This window comes from Sceloporus undulatus, chromosome 1 (assembly GCF_019175285.1).
Source record: "Sceloporus undulatus isolate JIND9_A2432 ecotype Alabama chromosome 1, SceUnd_v1.1, whole genome shotgun sequence".
In the NCBI taxonomy this organism is placed as follows: Eukaryota; Metazoa; Chordata; class Lepidosauria; order Squamata; family Phrynosomatidae; genus Sceloporus; species Sceloporus undulatus.
Genome location: NC_056522.1, coordinates 133,490,236 through 133,505,259, shown reverse-complemented (window position 1 = coordinate 133,505,259; position 15,024 = coordinate 133,490,236). Strand labels below are relative to the sequence as shown.

General features: G+C 38.2%; 1 protein-coding gene across 7 annotated transcripts in view; it reads right to left on the bottom strand.

Annotated features, from left to right (window-relative positions):
* Positions 1-15,024, bottom strand: part of KHDRBS2 (KH RNA binding domain containing, signal transduction associated 2) — a 506,442-nt gene that overhangs the window by 35,002 nt on the left and 456,416 nt on the right. Inside the window, exons 9-11 of one of the 7 annotated variants that reach the window (XM_042445274.1) lie at positions 3,075-3,248; positions 1,014-1,074; positions 394-579 (exon numbers count right to left, since the gene is read on the bottom strand). In XM_042445274.1, coding sequence (XP_042301208.1) covers positions 3,151-3,248 — 98 coding nt within the window. In that variant the 3' untranslated portion in view covers positions 394-579; positions 1,014-1,074; positions 3,075-3,150. Of the gene's footprint in view, positions 1-393; positions 1,075-3,074; positions 3,249-15,024 lie in introns of those variants that run through there. The other 6 variants (XM_042445276.1, XM_042445275.1, XM_042445273.1 and 3 more) reach the window with 6 other exon arrangements.

Below are 15,024 nucleotides of genomic sequence, written 5' to 3'. Positions count from 1 at the left end.
CTGAAAAAAACATATTCTGTTATGGAACTGCCATAATCCATTCAGAAATACTGATACACAAATCTTTCACTTAAAATAAATTAATATTTCTAGTTTATAAATATGCATTGAATTGCATGGAAGTTTCAGTTCCATAAAGCTTTGACAGTGCAAGCTTTGCTCTGAGAAATGCTCTGAGAAGTAGAAAGAAGCGAGACCAAGAGCTTGGATGTTTTTTCTAGGATAATTCCAGAGTAATATTTGTCTTACTTGGAGGAATATCTGTGGAGGAACACTTGTACAAAAAGTTACACTGGTATGCAAGATCTGTAAGCAAGACTTGGGGTAATCAATTCTTCAGACACAAACTTTATATAATCTAATGGCATGGCAATTTGGGGATTCACCTAAAGAGGAATCAACAAGAGGAAGATCTATTGCCATGAATCTATTTCATATAAACCTAACACTAAGATGGACTAAACAGAAGCAATAATAAAATCCACAAACCTGTAAATTGCACATTTAATGCATTTCTGCTCCCAATTGATCGGAAGTTTGCAACATTTATATGTTGGGTTTCAAAAGAAGTACTCTTGCCTTTAAAAGAAAAATGACTCAATACTTCAAGTTCATTGTTGGACACCAGAAGTTGCTTAAAAGGAAGGCAGATGTAAGCACACATCAACAAACATCATTATCTCAACGCCTTTCCTCCTTAACACAGTCTATTCTTGTCAGACAGAAATACACATCAGATGCCACCAGTATTTCCAATGTGATATCACATTTGCAGTATGGTCCTGATAATCTTTATGCTTTACTTTGTTCAGTGGAGCTTACCTTGAAGTAGATATTGGAACAGCATTGTGATATTGTGACCCAAACAAATATAAATGGTCAGTCATGGGAGAGATTTCCATAGGAGAAGGAGGAAAAGGAGATATCTTGGAAAACTAAATTATGTCACCCAAACTTCCCCTATGTAAAACAAAACAAAACAAAACAAATAATAGGATGGTATTTTTGCTTACCTGAACATTTTGTACCTGATTTGCTGTACCTTGTAGTTTGCTGTCCATTGTATTTGGATCCCTGAAATAGCGAGATATGAGATTCAGTGTGACAGATGTAAAGCTGACTATGTTCACTTCAATCAACATAGCAGAAACAATGGACAGGACATATGTTGCAAAAAACTAGTCAAGAAAGTTAGCATGCAACTCCAGCTGCAAGAGATTTTTTTTCTTTCTTTGCATGTTTGATCACAGAGTAAACAGCAACCGGCCTATGTTCTGTTCTCATCAAAAAAGTAAACCAATCACATTGACAAAAAGCCACCAGAAACAAAAAATTGTATTTAAAAGATTCCATTGTTTTGATATCCCTACTATAAAGGCTTCCTTTTTTGTCATAAAAATTTAGGTTATATATTCATTGTTAGCAAGAGTTGCATTACTATTATTGTTAATTTTAGTTCTGTTTATTGCCTCAAGGGTTATATATTGTAAAATAATTTTGTTGCCACTAGTTAATGTTAATTAGTTGTTTTAATAGCCTATAATACCTATTTGTTATGTTTTGGCAGGTTTACTTTTTTAACTATCAGTAACTTAATCACTTGGAATATTTAACATTGCTGTTGCATACTCAAAATTACAGAGTTACTATTAATGTTACCTGTTTAACGTTTAGTCATCCTTTGAGTCCTGCGACATATTTCCTTAATAATCATCAGCCATCAAGTCTGATATTCTCAAAAGAAATAACAGCCCTCTAAACTGCCTTCAAGGGAGGTGATAATTAGCACTGAAAATTACAAATAAAGTTTTTGAAGTTGAATAGCAACAACTGGGCAGTGACACTGATGATTGGTTTGTCAAGACAAATTATTAGATAACTACGCAAATGCAGCCAACACACTCCGCAGAGTGAAAACAATAAGGTGAATCTATGCAATGCTTACATGTTGAATGGGATATTTAATGTGCGGGGAAATTCAAAGGTTGAAGAACTAGCATTTAGACAGTCTAACACTGGTAAGCCGTAATCTTACCTCTTTAAACTCCATTACATTCTCACGAGAGACATGCTAATACAAACAAGTCAATCAGAGTGTGTGTTTAGCAAATCAAGCTTAGAGGATAGTTTAAAAATCCATTTATTGTTCTAAAGCCACGTCTTTTTTTTCCCATTAACATGTTATACATTAGTGTCTGCTATCCATGATTCATTTCACAGTTTAGTTTGTTAGCTTTTAAATTATTTAACAACCATGAGTTATTAATACAACTTTTAAAGTCTTGCACATATTCTTAAAACAAACTTGGGTTCATTTAAATATTTTGTTTTTGAAAAAAAGATTTTATATAGAAAACATTTTAGGCATCTCTTGAAGAAGAAATCAAGCAGGCATTTAAAGCTAAACACACGTAATTCCAAATTTAGTTTCTTACAAAAGGTTTCAGCTTTATTGACAAATTATGGCAAACATATTTGACAAAATTATGGTTTCCTATTTAGAGAAGCTTACACATGGAACTTTATGTGATTATTTTTAAAAAATAAAAACCCGAAACAAATACAGGTTAAAACACCGGACAAATTCAGTTAGCTACATACATACAGTAGCTGCTTGTTGTCAACCCCATTAAAACAGCATTTAAAATGAACTTTACAAACTTAATATTAAACATCTTAAATCTAACTAACATATATTAAAAAGACAGGTTAAAACATTTTATCTACATCTTGATTATCATCTGGTTCAAAAAGGTCATGTTACATTTTTTTTAGCAACCCTAAATAAAAACTCAGCCTCTATAGTATGGGGGGGAGAGTGTAAGGAAAACGATGCAGCATCATGCTTTTTTTGTTTGTTTCCTGTTTTGCTTTGAAAATACACACAACAGTGAGGAACAACCAAGAGAGAACATCATCTTGCTGAATGGTTTAGTCAACGTTGCCAACTGTCTTTTAAAGTCCATGTTATAAAAGAATACTAGTGCCAGTGTCACTCCAATGTGGAAACACAAGAAGTATATAGGGTAATCATAAGCAGTAATTCCTAGGATAGAAAAGAAATGGGCTATTACTTGTCTTGTTGCCGTTTTTGTGGAGACCACGGGTTATTAATTGTCTTTAAGGTGAGGTCACAGATGAGGAGGACCTTCAATATCTACCATAGGGGTGTTCCCTGTAACCCCCTCTGGTTGATCTGGGAGGTGGCGCCTTTAGGCTTGGACGGCTTATGGCCCACTCTTCTTGTGCTAAAACAGACAAAATGAGAAGAAAAAGTTGGCTTTATTTTGGTAAGCATGTGCCAAGTGGTTCCCCATCGTGCATTTAGCAAACAAAATATGAAGTTGGTTTTATGATCTATATTCTGTGTCCTCCCTAAAACCTTATTTATAAGAGTCAATTGTCTGCCTAGGCAGCTTTCAGTAAAAAAACAGCACACCTCTTCCCTTCACTTGATGCAAGATATGAATATCCAATTTCCTGGTAACACAATCAGTACTGGGGAAAAAAAATATTGCTTTAAGTCTGTGGGCTCCAAACCTATTCCATAACTGCATTTCTAACACGCTATGCTAAAGCACCAAAGTGGGTATCATTTTCTACAACTGGTACATTAACTAGATCAGGACTTGAGTCAGAAGTGAATAATGGAAATACTTATGATTTTTCTGCTTTCACTTGCAACTAAAAATCAAAACAAAACAGTAAAGTGGAAATTTCTAACATTAGAAGAGAGTTTTCCAGCACATACAGATAATTCTATGTGAACATGACAATATACTAATTAGCATATACATATCAGTGATTCCAAGAGCAGTAATGAATTGATCTCATGTGGTAATTAGAGCCATAATGACTTTTAGTGGATTTATGGTCACCGTCACCAATTTTTCCAGCATGCGATAACTGCAGTGTTGCTGTGTGTTATGCTGCATGAATAGGTCTCATATGCTTGATGGATTTGGAAAATAGAATTGGATATCCAAACCATGTTTCTCTGTTGATTTTCCCATTAGTCTTCTGAATAAATTGGGCACTGAGGTGGAGTGTAATGGATGCTTTCAGGAATTTGAGGTTATGCATTCAGTTAGCTGCTCTTTGAAGCTGTTACATTCTAGACTCTGTAATACAGTAACCTTCTCCTGAGCTCGCCGCAACACATGGTGCTGTTGGCTGGGAGGATTTCAAAAACATAGAGATCTAAATACACACAATACTTTAGAGATGCAACATGTATAGCAAAATTATCTTTCATACCCAGATATTAATGACATAAAGCATTTGATTACTTTGGTTGTAAAAGTGATCACATTACAATCAAATTTGCAACTCCTGATTTAGAGAGGCCTGGAACCAAAGAACAATGATCAATGCTGATGCAACTGGACTCTTCATTTTCACCCTTCTGCTCACAACTCTCCCACCAGGATGACTCCTGGATATTGGGGAACTCTTTCAGATGCCACGAGATGTAATGCAGAGGGCTGTACCTAGAGGGGAAAATCTTAAGTTTCCCATTTGTTCAAATGGTTCTGTGAATCCTAACCAGAGAACAGAGTTTCTCAATGTGAAATAAGCAGAAATCCCCTTCAGATGGATATCTAGCTGTTGCCAGTCTGGCAGCAGCTCCCTTGCTCATACCAACCTCACTGGTCTGACATCAATGTGTCTGAAATAAACAAGCATGGGAAATGTGTGTAGTTTCTCACTAGGGCCAGGTTGGACCCTATTCTAGATCACATTGATGACCATATGCATTCAGCTGGTAGACAATCCCCCAACATGTGGATGTTGGGCTTTGGGCTGGCAGCAACTAAACAGCCCTATTCCCCTACTTCTGGGTTTAATAGTGTGAGGTATTTTGGAGAAGGGCAAGGTATAGAAGAGAGGCAGCATGGTATAGGGGTTTGAACGTTGGAGTATGACTCTGGTGACTATGGTTCAATTCCCTGCTTGGCCATGGAAGCTTACTGGGTGAACTTGGGCAAGTCACATGTTCTAAGCCCTACAAACTCCATGAAAGGTTGCCTTAACTCAAAATGACTCAAAGGCACACAACAATAAGATACAGAACTTCCACCCAAAGTATTTCCTGTTTTCTAAAATGGGTAGTGTGAAATTGGCTTTGAACTAATATCAGAAGCCTGTATTGAACAAGTATTATTTTTCATATCCCATTCTCCTAAAAGTAGATTTTTCATATATCATTCTCCTAAAGTAAAGCTTTATTTAAGGCTGTATCTTATTGGTGTGAATAGCAGTTTGGGAAATAGAAATAAGTCAATGGCCTGAATCCTACTGCTGAGTCTCATGAGCAGTGTCCTGTAGCTGTGGAAAATGTGATGTCAATTTTCCAAAAAGGAGGGGAGTTGCACAAAGGTGACTGGGGGATGCAAGCACAGAGGTTCTCCATCCATGACCTACCTCCATCCAAATACATATGTGTTTGGATATGTGACAGAAGTTTTTGCTTTAAGTAATGACAGAAGTGCCAAAACAAACAGGGTCAAGTTAGTGTGTGGTGTGTGTGTGTGTGTGTGTGTGAGAGAGAGAGAGAGAGAGAAAGAGAAAGAGAGAGAGAGAGATCCTTGTTGGGGGAAGGCCTCCTGCTCCAGACCCTCAAGCAGACAATCACTGTTTTCCCCATCCATCTGGTCCCATCTTTTAGACTAGGCTCTGTAGTTCAAACACTGCATGAATGCAACTTCTAATTAAATTAGCAGGAGGGAGCAAAAATCTAGAGCACAAAAGGTGTCTGGTGTGCTGCCTACCATCTTCTTTCCAAGTTATGAGAAAATGTTAGGGATAATTTATATGGGTAAACAAAGGCAGAGATTTGACAGGATTTTAATATTGTGAAAATGTGACGTAGTCTGTAATTCCTAGAAAAAGTATTCTTTTTAATTTGGCAAATGACTGATAATTTACATTACAAAAGCTCCAGAAGACACTGAGTCATTAAACTTTTTAATTTGATTTAACCAAGCTTTTAATTTAATGATTATGTTTTTCTTAACCACTATTGAATACTTTTTGTAGAGAAAACGTGTGATTAGATGATGCTAGGTAATTTAAAATAAACAATAATAATCTTGGAATGTTAGTTTATATTGAAAGCAGCATCTTGACAAAGACAGTGATGGGGGGGGGGGTTCCTGCAAAAATAAGTGTAGAAAATTATTCAGTAGTGTTAACAATGTTAACATAACTTGATGTTCTTGAAAAATTTGAAACCCTTTTTAAAAATGAAAAAGAACTTATTGCATAGTGGGCCCTTGGTATCCACTGGGGTTTGGTTCCAGGATATTCACACCCCAACAATCCTGGATACAAAAATCCATTAGTGCTCAAGTCCCATTATATACAATGGCCTAGTAGAATTGTTTCAGTGTTTGCTTTTTGGATTTTTTTTTTAATTCAAGCTGTGGATGGCTGAATCCATGGTTAAAGAATTCATGGATATGGAGGGCTGAATGTACATATCGTTTTCTTGTATTTTAAGGTACTCACATGAGCAGAGACTTTCAGTGAATGAGTCAGTAGACTGGTGCATGCTTGCTGATTGCTCTCACCAGCAGTGGGAATGGCTAAAGAAATCCATGGAATGTCTGTCTGTGGCTTGCTTAGTGTGACACCTGAACCATGTCTCCCTCTTTACAAACCAGAAAAATATACTATGGTTTGTTCTTTGGTTACTTCTCTGGCATATTGGGGGAGAGCTAAACCATTGGCTAAACCCTGCCAGGTTTGGATATCATGTCAAACCAATCAAAGGTATAAGATCTGTGATTCTTTTGCAATTAGTGCTATGGCGCACAATTGAGCAGTGTGCACTGACATTGTGCTTGTCACCTATATAAGCTAGGATTCCTGTGGCAATCTGGCATATTGTGACAACCAAACAGGCCAGTGTGTCTATGCTTAATTGCATAAGAAATCAAAGGTTTCTTACTAGCATTACATCATTTCAAAAGACTGACCCTCTGTCTCTGCCCAACTTACTCATTTCTAGGCAGATGCTGTAACTTGCACAAAAGCAAGCACTATTAAACTCTGTGGGACTTATGTCTGTTTATACATGTATAAGACTGTGTCATGAATGTCTATTCCTATACTCACGGTTTAAAGTCTAATCCTACTCATTTCTTCTCCCAATAAAGTCCCCCTGAATTCTCTTTTCTTATTGATTAGTATCAGACTGTAGTCTGAATGGGCTATGCACTAGCTGTGCTTGAAGAACTGTTGGGAGGGGGATCTATCCAGCCAGGGAAGATATAATTATCAATAAGATACAATTAATTATGTCCAGAATTCCCACTTACAGATGTGTAACTTGGAATTATGCATCCATATTTACAATTCATACACAGTTACAATTGTGTTACGATCATAACTGTGAGCAGCAGCTGCACCAAGAGAAGCAGGTACATTCTGACATAGATTGGGCCATGGGTGGATGACAATTTCTGACCTCCAAAGAAGGCTGTGACAATCAGAAGAGTCCACTTTGCACTTCTGTGTTGCAGACTTGCTCATTGGTTGGAGGGGGTGGAAACAGCATCCACTCATGTCCCAAATTCCAGCAGAACATACCTCCTTCTCTCAGTGCAGCTGATGCCTGGTAAAGTAGGTTGGGGGCAAGTTTGGCTGGGAGATGTTACTTAGTTACACAAATGTACCTAAGAAGCCTGTGTAGGATTCCAGACCTTTCTGTCTCAGCAAAAAGACACCATCCTATGCAAATCAGAGACAGAAACCATTATTCCAAATACCTGGGATTTAATATGGGACTGAGAATATTACCAAAGATTTTTTTTCCTCTTTCTGGGAGTCATCTTTCAATTACTGAAAGAACTCCTGATTGGGTCTTTTCAGTTCTGGACTGTGCGCTTGAAATCATTATTCCTACTCTTTTGAAATGTTCCCCAGAGATATTTTCCCATGCATTATATATGAGGAGCAATTAGACGATTAGCAATTGGTGAGGTAACTGGGCTTTGTGGGGTTTCATTTCTCTCTCTCCATTTTGTTTAGATTTTAGGTCACTGTGACCATTTCCATCAATGGCTAGTTCTTTAGCATTTTTATAGGAAGAACTCCTGTAGCAGTAAGAACTTGGTGGAAAGTAGACAGCTTGTGATTAGTAAACTAAAGAAGTAAAATATGCACAATCATATCTGCAGTCTCATTCCCAAATGAATCAAATCAATGATCTAAGTTGTGCACCTGCATGAACAAACTAGCAAGCAGCCTACGGTCGAGACACCAATTAGACAACAAGAGAGTATATGATGTCTTTTCACATGGATCAGTGACAAATAACAGACGTGCCAGGTTCTGCTTGAAAGACACAACAGATTGGGTAGGTCAAGTACAAATGTAAGGGCACACAAGACCGATTAGTTATCCTTTAACATGGCAAAGTTTTATCAGCCTTTCCAGTGGAGTAAATCTGTGCTTCATCACCATGACATACCATGGTGTGTTTCCATTTTCTCCTTCTGGTTACAGTAATGTCTACAAAGGGGATGTAAAGAATATTTGCATTTTTTTCATCCTTGATGTTAAGAAAGGAGAATTTTAAAACAGTTTGCCTGCATTTTCTTTTTTTTTTTTTTAGATTGGAGGACTTTTGGGGGGTGAAAATTCATTTTGGTCAAAATCCATTTTTGTGCAAAAATAGAATGCATTGATGTAAAATGAAATAATTTGGACAAATGAATCCCCCTCCCCAAAATTTCCAAATGTGAAAAACCATTAAAAACGTACATAAGCCTACCCAAATGGGGAGGTGGACTTTTGAAAATTCCCATAGGCAAGGATGAAATACACAAAGCCTGGTATCCTGTTAATGATTTATGCAGAGGTAGGTCATATTTCCTCTACCAACCTTACACAATGGTCAAACTCCCCTTCTAACCCACCTTTTATCTGTTTGGACCCCACTCGACATGGCCATTTACTACCCAGTGGAGTGTGACGGTGGAGGAGGAGAAGCAATCAGCTATTTTCCTATAGCTGGACCCACAGCACTGATATCCACCATCTATAACCTCTAAAGAAACTCTAGGAGGTTGCAGAGGATGCCACAAAGCAGTATAAACTTACAGCGAGACTATAATGGTGTCCATGCAGCGGATGTATAATTAAACAGTAATAACTTTGTGCAATAATTCCACCAGATGCAAGTGTTTCCTCCTCTAGCCTCACGAGGGTCATGCCTTTGCCTCGAGAGCACCTCTGTCCCTCCTGCCCTCCCCAGAGATGAATATTTTGGTAATGACATTTGGGCTAGATATGTCTGTCATTTGCTCTTTAGGACAATTTTGTTGCAGATACATCTCCAGTCTAATCTGCACTGCAGAAGTAATGCAGTTTGACACTACTTTAACTTCCATGGCTCCATCCTATGGAATCCTGAGATTTGTTGTTTGTTGTGGCACCAGACCTCTCTGACAGAGGTGGCTAAATATCTCACAAACTAACTAATCCCAGAATTTCTTCATATTGAGTGATGACAGTTAAAGTGGTGTTAAACTGCATTATTTCTGCAGTGCTGATTGGACCCTTGTCACAATTTCTTAATCCAACAGAGCACTGGCGAGCAATTTAGGGCCCTGCAGATGTTGTTCAACTGCAGTGCCCATCATCCCTCATCCTGTACTATGAGGAATGAGATCCAACAAATGTCTGGAGAGCCACTACAGCAGATGATGCTTCTTTTCCTTATCAACTAGCATGTTTTGCTCCCATTGACACTTGCAGGAGACTATTAAAATAATGGCATTTATCAGCCCAGCTCACCTTGTTAGTCCAGTTCATGATATGCACTGCTGAAGAAGGTATGAAATTTTACTCCTTCTAATCTTAATAGGATTGTTCTATTACTTAGGCTGTGATCCTCACTGGATCACAGCCTAAGTACACTTGAAATGTGAAGTGTGTATGTGGTGGGTGGGTATGGAAGCAATGCATTGTAAGAGGCTGGGTGTTACTGCAGCCTTTTATAGGAGAGCTCCACAAACTGGAAAACAAAGAACATGAGTAATGGTGGTTACAAGTTAATCAAGAATTATGGGATTTTGTTCCAAAACCACACGTATTAAATGCATGAGCAAGAACCTTTTATTAATGTGGATACTTCCAATTTGCTATGCTTTCACTGAATCAATATAGCAACCCACCATTAAATGGGGAATAGGAAGTTAATTGCTATTATCACTAGCTGCCAGCCTCCTTGGTTTCTGATCAATTGACAGTTGCTTATTATTATTTCAGCAGTGTTACTTAACATTCACATTGCTGCTTTGCCATTACATTTGCTGGGCTTTGAGTAGACTTCCTGTAGGTGCTGGGAGCATGGTTTTATTGATGCATCATCTGTGGCATGGATAGAAAGAGGATGTTCTGATCCCACAACAATGTGTTAAGTATTATATATATATATATATACACACACACACACACACACACACACACACACACACATCATTTGATGTTCTGATTAAAATTTTGATATTTTTTAATTAAGTGGTCCTTATATCTTTAAGATACTAATTAATGAGAGCATGAATACAATAGGAACATAGTTTGGTGTGTCAAGATCATAATCAACAAATGTTGACAAATTTCGGTTTACTATAGTAGCCAATCAAAAAATTGTGGTTTCCAGGAACTTAACACCATCTTTAAAAGGTAGGGTATCTAGTGTAAGATAGATTATCTAGTGTAAGATAGATACCCTACTTTTTAGAGAAGGTGTTAAGTTCCTGGAAACCACAATTTTTGATTGGCTACTATAGTAAACCAAAATTTGTCCCTTGTTCCTCTCCCCAGCTCCAAACACGAACATTTTTAGACTGTGTCCAGTATTCTTCCCTTAAGTCTTTACATTCATTTAAGGAAAAGACCATGATATCTCCAGGAAAAGATCATGATATCCTGATGTGATTAGGAACCCTCTCTATGAATGAGGCAGTGAGTTGAATGGATGAACTACAGCAGGGATTGCCAACCTACAGTTCTTCAGATACCGTTGAATCCTAGGGCCTGAACAGACAGGCCAAAATAAAGCTGCTTCGGGTATGCTGCTTAAATGATACACACGTCTTAAGAGGCCAAAAGCTGCACCAAAGCTGCACTCCAGTCCTTAGGACTGGAGAGTGGATTTAGCACAGCTTCCAGCCTCTTAAGATGCATGCATCATTTAAACAGCATACCTCCAAAGTGACCCAAAGCAACTTTTATTTTGGCCTGTCTGTTCAGGCCCCTAATTCCATCAGCTCCATCCAACAGAAAAGGATGATTGCAGATTTAGTTGCAACAACTCCAGGACCACAGGGAATCCATTCTCACCCCAGACCCTCTGCTATGTCTTTTTATTTGTACATGTGAAGCATTATACTATGGTCATTCACAAGTAGCACATAAACTCAAAATGTGACTCTGGACCCTCACAGTGAATGGTGTGGTGTGTGTGTGCTGTTTTTGATGGCCTCTATGGCAGAGATGCCAAGATTAACTGCGTGTGGCACAAGGCGCCATGATGTAGTGCATGGGGTGTGTGTGCATGGAACCTGAAATTATATAGTGCTTACCAGTCATCTTTGTATCCTTTTTGCATCTTGATTTTTGTCTATCTTCCCACCTTCAATACAGTATCAATATTGCTGGTGGCAATTTTCTCCCTCTTTCCATGTTTTTTTTTTTTGTCTACCCCACATTATATCTTGATGACTTTGATTATTGGGTATAGGTAGAGTCTTTAAACAGGCTGTCTTTTGTGTAGCCATTTGTTTAAATAGGCTTTAAACAGGCTGTCATTTGTTCTTTAGGACAATTTTGTTGCAGATACATCTGTGGTCTAATCTGCACTACAGAAGTAATGCAGTTCTTATGTAATGCAGTATGGCAGGCGAGGGGAGTAAGTAAGACTTCTGACGTATGCCTTGGCACCCTTTTTGTGAAGGGCAAGGCTATGGAACTGCTTGTTTAGGTCTTGAAACCTCTGGGTGGGGAGGGAGTCAACCCTTGGAATGGATTTGAGGGTTTTGTCTTTACTTAAAAAGACCTGTGATTTGGAGGGGGTACTTTCGAGTAGATAGCTGATTGGGGAGCAACTCAGTTATTGGATGCCTCAGGGCTCATCTGTTTCACCCATCAGACGGCTGAGGAGTTGTCAAGGCATGACACCTGGACTCAGCTGATCTCACACTGGGTTCCCCCCCCCCTCGCTTCCTTACAGGTGCATCCCAGTTAAGTAGGTTTTAGGTAAAATAAAGTGGCCTTTTTTAACCCAATGCACTATGTCTGGCAGGAGAAGTTTTGTGTTTTAATATTAGTATACTGTGCGTACTAATTAGTATACTGTGTAATATTAGTATTACATGACATTAACATAAAATAACCACCTCCCTGAAGGGCAGAAGAGCTGAAATGGAAAATGAGGAGAATACCTAAACACCAAAAACACTGTGTGATCATCAATTGTATTAGACGTACTTAATTGAAAATGTGATCATTAGTGCAAATCTCTAAAAACAGTTATGACTCACAGGTGTCATAAACAGTTCCAAAACTGGAACCATGTAATTAAGATCCTGAATTCTTTCAAATTCTGATTGAATCAGACAAGAATAAGTCCTTATCTGATAAGAGATAAATATCTAGTTGTGCATAGGGAGGTGCTTCTCAGTAGAAATTATCTGCACTTCTGCACTGCAACCATTTGTCAAAGGGGAGATACCAAAGGATTTACTAAACCACCCTTTAGGTTTATCTTTGGAGAAAGGAGTTTTAATTGGCCTATAGGGAGGCTGCTACCTCAAACTCCAAAGGAGAGGATTCATTTCTTAAGAAGACTAAGAAAATCTGAAGAAAGAATGGGAGAGAGGGCAGGAGTGAAAAAGAGGACAAGCATTCCATGGGGTGTTCTGTAAAACCCAAGATCAAATGAAAACTTTTAGCTATATCACTAAGAACTGCATCCAATTACTCATTGTGCTTATTAAGGCAGCAGAGCCACTAGCAAAGTTCAGGAATAGTCAGCATTCTTGGCATTTCATCCCTTTAGAGTTTGGTAGAAAAATATATCCTTGCCATAAAAATCTAACCATGTAAGAGAGGGAACATTTTTCATTTTTTATTAATTTAGATCATAATACTTTTTGCCTGTATAACGTACAACATCAGAATGAAGAACCTATTGATAGACAGAAGAATCAACCAAAAGTGTGGAACTGTGTATACATGTATTAAGAGGAATTATAGTGCTAGTGGATTAGATGGCCAGATTGATTGGCCATGAACAGGAAAATGGGGATATCTGTTCTTTGATCATATACTGCATACTGCAAGAAAAGCATAGCCCAACTGTTCTTTTAAAGATTCCTCCTATCTTTCTAGTGCAAATGAGGTGAAAGAAATAAATATGTTCTCAGTACAATCCTGGACTCTTATCACATGGGAGGCAAGCATAATGAAAACCTGATTAAAATATGGTAATAGCATGATCGGGGGGAAGATTATCACACCCCCATGTGCTTCTCCCATTCGTGTCCCGTGCGTAAATTGTAATGGGCATATCACTGGGTAATAATGGAAACTCCAGTTATTACCCAAAGACACGCCCATTACAGTTTACGAATAGGACACAAACGGGAGAAGCACATGGGGATGATAATCTCCCCCCCCCCCGATCATGCTATTATCATGTTTTAATCATGTTTTTATGACACTTGCTTCCTCCATGTGATAGCGTCCCCTGTTTTTCTTAGAAGTGAATCTTCTTGCTGCTTCATTCAATATCATACAAATGGATTTCTCCTTGTGCAATGGAATTTTCCATTCCTCTGTTTCCCTTGCAGCCCCCTTCATACCTTCTCTGGATGGGATTCCAACCCTCCAAAGCAGAAATGTAAGGAGGCATATGGGGCTGTGTGGGATAAGAACTTCCTTCTATCAGTTGTGTCCATTCTACTGGTAGATGACAAAGCGGATACAATCCACGGTTGCTCCTTTCATTCTAAGGAGTTAGAATTGCATTTGTATGCTGCTATCCTAAACATGTTCACCCAAAAGTAAATTTTTCTGGAGTTCAATGGTGCTTTCTTTAAGTGTACCAGGGATTCCAAATAATTGTGCACCAGTCTCACAGAAATCAAATCACTTCATATCAGTGAGACATAGATGAGATGAGTTTTCTGTCTTGGCTGCACTGAAATGCAGCAAATAGCAAGCACAGAAAAGATCACATAAATCCATATAATTGCATCATCATTATTAGTTTTAATATTAACTATATACATGATTGCATTTAATATAATTCTCATTTCATATAATGTATACAAGATAGTTCTGTCTGTCTGCCTCACTCTGCTGGCACGAGTGAGAGATAAATGGGACCCTCCCAAGCAGAAATGGGAAGAGAAATTCATTTCACCAGTTGTTTATAAGGTGAGGGAATGAGGAAGATTATAGACTATGTTGGTAATCTTTGATTTTGGAGATGAGATAAAAATCCTTCCAAATGCCACTGTGGTTTAGGAACAACATGGGGAAGTATTATAACTTTCTCCTGCTACCACTAACTTCATGACACTGAGAGTCCTCACAACAATTCACACCATCATTTCATACTTCTTTTTATCCCTAGCAACTAATAAAGTCTAACAGGCTTAACAAGCCTGCAAGAAAAGGGTAAAGAATGCATGAGACTGACATTTGTCCATCCATTTAGCTACAGCTCACCTTTATCAATCCATAACTTTACACATGTAGTGAAGACTAACTGGAAAAATGTCACTCCCCGCCCCCACAAAGCATCATTTGCTGGCATCATTATATGACATTATTGTTTCAGGGAATCATGATTTTAAATCTACCATGAATGGACTGAATCTTTGCTTGGACTGATATTTGCTTAACAACTGAACAAATACAATTATTTTTGGAACTGTCAGTTGGCAAATACTTTCATTATTCCTATGCATTTTGTTTATCTGACTTGGTGCTCTAAGCCCCTCT